Source organism: Marmota marmota, unplaced genomic scaffold (genome assembly GCF_001458135.2).
Source record: "Marmota marmota marmota unplaced genomic scaffold, marMar, whole genome shotgun sequence".
Taxonomy (NCBI): Eukaryota; Metazoa; Chordata; class Mammalia; order Rodentia; family Sciuridae; genus Marmota; species Marmota marmota.
In genome coordinates this window covers 8253864-8263681 of record NW_026000249.1, presented here as the reverse complement: position 1 = coordinate 8263681, position 9818 = coordinate 8253864, and the positions used below count along the sequence as shown (strand labels likewise).

Genomic DNA, 9818 nt, shown 5'->3' with positions numbered 1-9818 from the left:
AATGCTCTGGAGTAAGTCACTATTAGCCATCTTTTATATCAAATTCTACAATCATACAGGTGCTTATATAAACCTGTGAACAAGAACACGATGGGAACAAAAACCAGAGCAGGGGCTGAGTTGGGGGACAGAAAAGGGGATAAGCAGGCAGAGAAGTTGCTGGGGGCAGGGGGGATTTGAGGTGAAAAAAAAATTCTTTGAACAAGGGCATCAAGTACAGAGTGCAGAAGATAAACTTGGAGATGTGTTGTTATGTTCATTTTAGGGATGAGGAAATGGAGAGATACTACTGAATATCAGAGGTGGCACTCCAACCCTGTCAGGGCGACCTACCAAAGCGTTGAACAGAAGAATTTCATTATGTCACATTGGCAGCAGGGAGGATGAATGAGGCAGCAGCTGTCGTTAACAGCAAGTGTATCCAGGGGACATACCTACAATCCCAGGGCTCAGCAGCTTGGGAGGCTGGAGAATTGCAAGTTCAAAGCCAGCCTCAGCAACTTAGGAATGGCCCTAAGCAACTTAGCAAGACTCTGTCTCGAAATAAAAAATAAAAAGGGCTGAGGATGTGGTTCAGTGGTTAAGTGTTAAGGGCCCCCTGGGTTTAATGCCCAGTACTAAAAAAAAAAAAAAAGAAAAGAAAAGAAAAAGAAAAAAAAAGTACCCAGGGGAGGGGGTAGCCTAAAAGCAGGAAGTGGAATGGAGAGGACAAAACACCCTCAGTAGCCATTGGATATGGGGGTTTAGGAGACTAAGATGAAACCCAGGTCTCTGAACAGGTGGATGGTGGAGCTGGTCACCAGGATAAGAAATAGAGCAAGAATGGTCTGTGGAAGGAGCTATATCAGTTCAATTTTTTTAAAAAATCCTTCTCTACTGGGCACAGTGGTGTATGCCTGCAATCCCAACAATTCAGGAGGTTGAAGCAGCAGGATCACAAGTTGGAGGCCATCCTTGGCAAGTCAGTAAGGCCCTCAGCAACTTAGCAAGACTCTGTCTCGAAATAAAAGGGCTGGGGATATATCTCAGTAGCAAAGCACTACTGGGTTCAATCCCCAGAACAATAACAACAAAAAATCCTCATTGAAGTATAACAAACACAAAAGAATACATATAAATATATAGCTCAGTGAATTTTCACCACTGAGCATGCCCATGGAACAAACATCTGGGTTAAGGAATATATCTTGACCAGCCCCCATTGAGGTTCTTCCCCACCACTGCCTGCCCCAAGTGCAACCAGTATCCTAATATCTAATGGCATGGATTATTTTTGCCTGTTCTTATACTTTTAAAGATTCACATGGTGTATCTGCTTTAGCATCTGACTTTTCACTTAGTATTGTGAGATGTATCCATATTATGTCATGTACTTATAGATTATCAATTTTCATTGAAGTATAGTATTCCATTATAAGAATATATCATGATGTATTCACTCTACTCTTGATGGACAGTCGAGTTTTTCCAGCTTTGGGTATTACAAATAACTGCTATGAATAGTCTTGTACATGCTTTTGGTTTTTTGGAGAATACATATATGTATTTCTGGTTGGTAACCATTTAGGAGTGGAATCACTAGATTATAGAGCACATATATGTTCAGCTTTAAATTGACCAACTGAGCGGGGTGTGGTCATGCATACCTGCAATCCTAGCAGCTCAAGAGGCTGAGGGAGAAGGATCATGAGTTCAAAGCCAGCCTCAGCAACTTAGTGAGTTCCTAAGTAATTCAGTTAAGATCCTGTCTCTCATAAAATATAAAAAAGGGCTGGGGATGTTGATCAGTGGTTAAGCACCCCTGGATTCAATCCCTAGTACCTAAATAAATAGCCAAACTATTATCCAAAGAGGTTAAACTACTTTATGCTCCAACAGCAACATATGAGAGTTTGGGTTGATCCCTGGCCTTCCTTGCCAATACTTAGTTGGGTCCAGTTTTAGACAGCAAAGGACATCTACAGGGAGATACTCAATCAGCCATTTAGTGCATGAACTAGGTTTAGCATCATTTATAGGGTGGACTAAGTCAAGCTCTCAAAGGAAACAGGTTATCCAGAGAGTAGAAACAAAAGGAAAATGTGAGGGACTAACAGTACCCAACACAGCAGTGTGAAGACAGAAGGTCAATGTTGGGAAAAGTCCATTGGATTTGAAAATACATTATTAGTAACTTCTTTTGCCAGTACAGAGCTTTGTACCACAGAACTATCCTAGTCTGTTTGGTCATCTATAACACAATATATAAACTGGGTGATTTATAACAATAGAAATGTATTTCTCAGAGTTCTGGGCCCTAAGCAACTTAGATTGTCCACGATCAAGGTGCTAGCAGATTTCATGTCCAGCAAGGGCCTGCTTTCTGATTCATAGGTGATACCTTCTCACTGTGTCCTCACATGGTAGAAGAGACAAGCTAGCTCTCTGGGAACTCCTTTATAAGAGCACTAATGCCATTCATGAGGATGGAGCCCAATCACTTCCCATAGGCTCTGCCATTTGATGAATAGGTTTCAAGTGTGAATTTTGGAGGGACACAAACATCCAGACCATAGCAAGTACTAAGGCAGATGTCCACCAAGATGGCGCTCCTTAACCTTCATTGCTACCTGAGAGGATCAATTCAACCCATAGCAGGTGAATAACTAGTGGAACAAGGGCCTAGGAGAGACAGGAGTGTGGTGGCCACAGGTGCGGGCTGGCCCTGAATCTTCCCAGGCTAAGAGATATGCTCCCCTGACTCCCAATCACAGCCTGTGCATGACATGGAATGTCACCTTGTGCATCAGTCTTTCTTCTGAATGTCCCGAAGACCCTTGTTAGCACAGTGAGGCTTCTATTTCAGAAGGCCCAAGCTCTAGTAGACTGCCAGACTCACAGTGAACACACTAAAGTGGTCACAGAATGGGTAAAAATGTATTTTTTCAATGATAGCTTTTATCATTATGATGGAAGAGATGAGACTCTCAATCTAAAAGCTTTTTGTGGGCATCAGATTCACTTTTTAAATAGCCAAGTAGTTAAAGGAAGGACTTTTACTTCCCATTTTCTACACTCAGGTTTTGTTTGGCACTTTTATAATAGGTAATGTTACTTTATAGTCAGAAAAGAAATAAAGGAATCTGGTCAAAAATGGAAAGTTGGGGGGCTGGGGGTATAGCTCAGTTGGTAGAGTGCTTACCTCACATACACAAGGCCCTGGGTTCAATCCCCAGCACCCCCCAAAAAATGGGAAATGGGTGAGCTGGAGTTGTGGCTCAGTGGCAGAGTACTTGCCTAGCATGTGTGAGGCACTGGGTTCAATCCTCAGCACCACATAGAAATAAATAAAGGTCCATTGACAACTAAAAATATATTTTAAAATAAATGGGAAATGGAGCTTTGGTGCTAACCTGGAGAAAAAAATGACCCTTTCCTCACTCATTGTAAGGTTCATGGCCAAGACTCCCTATAACAAAGACAGACCAGTAAGAGAAAATCATACAAATTTACTTACTAAGTTTGACATGGCACAGGAGCCTTCAGACCCTGAGCTGGGAGTGGAGCAGTGGTAGAGCACTTGCCTAGATACTCAAGGCTCTGGGTTCCATTCCCAACAATACAAAAAAAAAAAAAAAACAAAAAAAAAACACCTAGTGGTGCACACCTATAATCCCAGCAGCTCAGGAGGCTGAGGCAGGAGGGTCACAAGTTTGAAGCCAGCTTCAGCAACTTAGTGAGGCCCTTTCTCAAAATAAAAAATAAAAAGGGTCAGAGATGTGATTTAGTGGTTAAGCACCCCTGGGTTCAATCCCTGGTACCAAAAAAAGAAAGAAGGAAAAAGAGAGAAAGAAAGAAAGAAAAGGAGGGAGGGAGGAAGGGAAGGAGAGAGAGAGAAAGGAAGGAAGGAAGGAATAGGGAAGTCTGTATACTTGTATGGATAGTCATGCAGAAGAATAATTGGAAAACAAAAACATATGATATAATGGTAATAAACTGGGGGGAACTTAGCAAGGGCTGTTCAGATTCTTCTTGGTATCCCTGTTTGTGACATTCCTTCCTTCTGGGAATAGGGCAGAACACCTGTCAAATGATGGTGTCTAGTAGAGAAGGTCAGAGAGTGGCCTTCCTAGGTTTTATGGCTTGTTTCAGAGGAGGAGCAGCAAGGGAAATTTTAGTTTCTATGGCCCACTTCAGGGGAGAAAGAAGTGAGGAGAATTTATGTGACTCATTTCAGGAGCAAAGGGGCAGAAGAAGATCAATGGGACCTCCCTGCTTCTGTAGTTTTCTCAATTTCCTTCAGCTTAAATACTCAATCTACCAAGGGACTGTATTTGGGGGTAGCATTTCCTGAGCTTTAAACCAGCACTCTCCAATGGAACTTTCTGTGATGATGGAAATGTTCTGCATCTGTGCTGTCCATTACAGTAGCCCATGTGGCTATTAGTCACTTGAAATATGGGTTAGTTCAATTAAGGAGTTGAACTTTTAAAATTTTTTTGAATTGTAGACAGACACAATACCTTTATTTTATTTATTTTATGTGGTGCTGAGGATTGAACCCAGTGCCTCACATGTGCTAGGCAAGCGCTCTACCACTGAGCTACAGCTACAACCCCAGCCCATTAACTTTAATGACTTTTTTTTTTCCCTATGGGGATTGAACCCAGGGATGCTTTCCCACTGAGCCATCCTTTTAGTTTTTTAAATTTTGAGACAGGGGCTGGGGTTGTGGTTTAGCAGTAGAGCGCTCGCCTAGCATGCGTGAGGCACTGGGTTTGATCCTCAGCACTACATAAAATAAAGATATTGTGTCCACCTATAACTAAAAAATAAAATAAAAAAAATTTAAGACAGGATCTCACACTAAATTGCTGAGGCTGGCCTCAAACTTGCAATCCTCCTGCTTCAGCCTCCAGAGTCTCTGGGATTACAGGTATGTGCTACCTCACCCTGGCAATTTCGACTACTTTAAATTCCAATGACCACATGGAAATTGTTGCTATTGCACCTGACAGTGAAGCTTTAATCAGTTTATATTAATATACACAAACTCTTTTCCTACTTATTATGTACTCATTCTCTTTATTTGTACTCCAGAGATGATAGTTTATGTCAGTTTTGTGTTAAATTTTGTATGCTTTCAGTTTTCCCATATTTATATATAGTATTTACACTTTAATTGTGGTTTGGCATTCCCTGTAAATTATAGAAAAACCTAAAAAGGAATTTCTAAACAATGTCCCAATCCTAAATAATCTAACTATGACATGGTAAGGGAACTGGGTATCAACTCCTGAGTAGTACATTAGATAGACACCAGGAATGAGGAGGAGGAGGAGGAGGATGAAAAAGTAATAAGAGAAAACCTAACACTGTTACTGTTAAGTAGAAAAGGAAAGCAAGACACAACATTATTTATAGAGTAGCTTGTCAAATATGTTTTTTAAATATTTATTTTTTGTAATGGGACACAATACCTTTATTTACTTGTTTTTATGTGGTGCTGAGGATCCAACCCAGGGCCTCACATGTGCTAGGTGAGTGCTCTACCGCTGAGCCACAACCCCAGCCCTCAAATATGTTTAAAAAATACACATGAGGGCTGGGGATATAGCTCAATGGGTAGAGTGCTTGCCTTGCATGCACAAGGCCCTGGGTTCAATCCCCAGCACCACAAAAAAAAAAGATACACATGAAAGGGCTGAGGATAGAGCTCAGTGGTAGAGTGCCTGCTTAGCATGCATGAAGCCCTGGGTTCAATCCCCAGCACAGAAGAAAAAAGAAAAATGGGAAAATTTACACTAAACATTGTTGCCTTTGGTGAAGAAAAATATAAATGGTCTCTCCTCCCCTGCTTGGCTACATTAATATATTTTCCAAAATTCCATAATGAACAAAAATAGTAATTAGCATCCTGTTCTGTTTCACTTTACTGTCCCTAGTTTCTCAGCATCTGTGGATGTTTTTCCTGGAAGATAGGTGCTTAGCTTGACTTCTTTCAGAAGGAGCTTTGTTAACTTTCACATGATTATTTTCCTTTTGCTTCTGTGTAATGAATAATATTGTCAAATTGCTTTTTTCTTAATTTCATTTTTCCTGTCTTATTCTTTTGCTCAGCCACACTGGGATTATCATCTACAGAGGTATGTCACAGTTAGAAGGCTGGAATGTACATGGACACAGCTTTTGAAGCCCCTGCGTCCCATTACTAGAGATTGAACCTAGGAGAACTTACCACTGAGCTGCTACATCCCCAGCCCTTTTTATTTTTTATTTTGAGACATCTCCCTAATTACTGAGGCTGACTTCAAACTTGAGTTCCTCCTGCCTTGGCCTCCCGGGATGCTGGGGTTATAGGCATGTGCCACTGAACCCAGCTTGCTTTTTAAATTTTCTTAGACAAGATTAATATATAGGACTATCACCCCACCCCACCCCTACCCCCATGCTGGGGATTGAACCCAGGGTCATGCTAATGCAAGAGCTCCACCACTGAGCAACACCCCCAGCAAGATTGGTGCTTTAATGAGAGAATAACAGTAAACCAGATCTTAACTCAGAATGCTCAGTTTTGAATCCAGTGCCTTTATGTATTCTAATTGTGGGGCTGGGGGTTGATCCCAGGGTCTCCCACATGCTAAGCAAGCATTGTACCACTGAGCTACATTCCATCCCAAATCCAGTACCTTTAAAAATTGGATCCCTGGATAGGAACCTACAGGACATGTAAAAAAGTCCAACCTTGCATTGGGTTGAAACACAGCCATGCTCATACATTTACATATTGTCTATGGCTGCTTCCAAACTACAATGGCAGAATCGAGTACTTCAGAAAGAGATCATTTGGTCCACAAAAACCACAAACATTTACTGTTTGGTCCTTTGTGGACAAAGTATATGGACCCCTGTCTTAGAGAAAGGCATTCATATTAATCAGAATTAATATATAGGACTATCACCAAGCCCTCAGAGGGTGAACACCGCCCTCTACATGGATATGTCTGAGAGATTATTAGCTGGTCACCCATGGCCACAGATATTTGTTTATTTAGAATCAAAGATGAGTGGCAACAGTAGGTGTTCAGGCTGGTAACAATTTTGCCACTGTAACAAAACACTCAGACAATATGTAAGGAAAGAACATGATCTTTGAAAATAAGCTTTCCATAGGCACTGACCACAGTTGCCTTTGCCTGCGAGTTTTCTGACTTCCTGTTCCTCTGGCTGCCTGCAGGATGAGGGCGAGGACCCCTGGTACCAAAAAACATGCAAGTGTGATTGCCAAGGAGGAACAAATGCTCTGTGGAATGCAGGCGCTACCTTAGACTGCATACCAGGTGAGTGTCACTCTTCTTGGTTCACCATATTGGAACAGTCCTCAAAAACACCCTATTCCTCCTCCTTTCAATCTGGCTGAATTACCTCTGCTCCCAGCAACACTTTGCTCTGCGTTCTCTCCAGAGCTTCACACTGGCTGCTGCTTCCACAGACTGCACTGATGTCATTGTTCAAAAACAGCTTCCTAGATCTCTACCTGGTCTGACTGAAATGGGGTCCAACTTTCAATGAAATTGATTAATGGAACTGACTGAAAATAAATGAATGGCAGGCAGCATGGGATTTCGAGAAGAGTACAGGCTTTAGGACTAGAAAGACCAGAATTGGAATCCTGACTGCATCATTTCAGAACTCTGGAACTGCCACTTGGTTCTTTATCTGTCCAATGGAGGGGACAGCAGTGTGTGGATATTCACTGCTCACCAAAACAACCATGTGCCTCTTCCCTCACATTTTCCAGCCTCCTTGCAGTCAGGTGGTACCATCTGATTAGTGGCAGCCAAGGTGAGCAGGCCACTTTCCAAATGAGGCATCACAAAGCTAGCATGCAACTCTCCACCACTAACTACATGCCCACCTCATTGTCCATTTTAGAAATAAACTTTTATTGAAACACAGCCATGCTCATACATTTACATATTATCTATGGCTCTCCCTTTCCCTGCCATGAAAACAACTGTTGACATAGTGGTTTTCTTTCTTTCTTTCTTTTTTTTTCCCCAGCCTGGTCCCTGGATTACTAAGTAGAGCAGAACCCGCTGCTTACCCACAATAGATGTCACCTAAGTGAAAAATACACCTGTTATGTGAAGCCTCTGAAATTTCCGGGACAATTTGCTCTGCAGCTAATGTAGCTTATCCTGATTAATATGAATGCCTTTCTCTAAGACAGGGTTCCGCATACTTTGTCTACAAAGGACCAAACAGTAAATGTTTGTGGCTTTGTGAACCAAATGGTCTCTTTCTGAAGTACTTGATTCTGCCATTGCAGTTTGAAAGCAGCCATAGACAATATGTAAATGTATGAGCATGGCTGTGTTTCAGTAAAAGTTTATTTGTAAAATAGACAATGAGGTGGGCATGTAGTTCAGTGGTGGAACACTTGCCTGACCTGTGCAAGGCCCTGGGTTCTGTCCCCAGCTCCACCGAAAAACTAAACAGAGATGGTGAACCAGATTTGGTTTAAGGGACATAGTTTGCTGACCCTTGCTTTTTTGTTGTTGTTATAGATGGACACAATACCTTTATTTATTTTTATGTGGTGCTGAGGATTAAACCAGGTGCCTTACACGTGCCAGGCGAGCGCTCTACCACCCCAGCCCCAGCCCCTGACCCTTGCTCTTAAGGGTTGTTATGAAGAATAAATAAAATGAGCCATCTTAGTATCCCGTGTTGGACTTGGGAACCTGTGTGTTGGGGGCTGGGACAAGGGGGCTGAATGCAAGGACCTTTGTTCTGTTTTTCTTGGTGCTAGGAACCTGGGGTTTCAGAACCCAGGGGGCTGAACGCAAGGACCTTTCTTATGTTTTTTGGTGCTGGGGATTGAACCCAGGACCTTATGTATGCAAGGCAAACACTCTACCAACTGAGCTGTATTCTGACCCCTGAACATAAGGATTTGTGTATGCTAGACAAGTGCTCTACCACTGGGACATATCCCTCCACCAAGCTATAGCCAAAAGAACAGCTAAAAGTCTGGCTTTCCTTTCTCTTTCACCCTCTTACCCCAACTTCTGCCTCCAAGGAAGGGCACTCATGCTCTGGGAAAGAATTGAGCAGACTTTCAGAGGCAGTCCCAGCAAATATGTCCATGGCTGGGGGGTCTATTTTGTATGAAACTGGTCTTGCCACCATCCCTGCAGTTAGGACACTGCTCTCCAACCTCATTCACTTTACATAATTGCCTGAGTAGCTGCACGAATTGTCTGTGAGCCTCTTCTCATTATTTCATTAAAATTTGCATTAAAATAGTAAATTGCAGAGCTGGGGGGATAAGGTACAATGGCTTCTATTGCCCCCTTTTTCCTATTTACGTAAAAGGAATAGGAAGTCAATTTGAAACTCAGTTTGTTCCCCAGGAGAACAGTGGGGCCCATGAGGAAAGCAGGAAGGCTATTTTGTTCACAGGCTTTTCTGACAGGAGGTCCCATTGTGCTCCCTGGCAGGAACTACTGCAGCCAGTAAATGTTGGTGTAATTGAAGGGCCCTCCTTAATAATCCATTTATAAATCAATTTAAACCTCTCATCGAGTGCCTATTAGGTGCAAGGCACTATTAGGAAGACAGAAATGAAGGTCTTGACTCCACCTTGGAGAGATTTACTAGTTAGTGGAAATAAATTTTTTCACTAGAGACATGAGACCTCCTGAAATTCCACTTCAAGAAAGTTCTAAGAAGAAACTGGAAAGAGATAATTTATGTGGGTTGGCTGCACTGACTCCATCAACTGTAAAACTGAGAAGGGCCTAGTGTTAGAGGAATATAAAGAGAACCCTGGT

The 9818-nt window shown here is 42.2% G+C and overlaps 1 protein-coding gene across 1 annotated transcript in view; it reads left to right on the top strand.

Annotated features, from left to right (window-relative positions):
• Window positions 1-9818, top strand: part of Rs1 (retinoschisin 1) — a 30048-nt gene that overhangs the window by 7094 nt on the left and 13136 nt on the right. The window contains exons 2-3 of the mRNA XM_015488065.2: window positions 6100-6125; window positions 7217-7319. Coding sequence (XP_015343551.1) covers window positions 6100-6125; window positions 7217-7319 — 129 coding nt within the window. The remainder of the gene's footprint in view (window positions 1-6099; window positions 6126-7216; window positions 7320-9818) is intronic.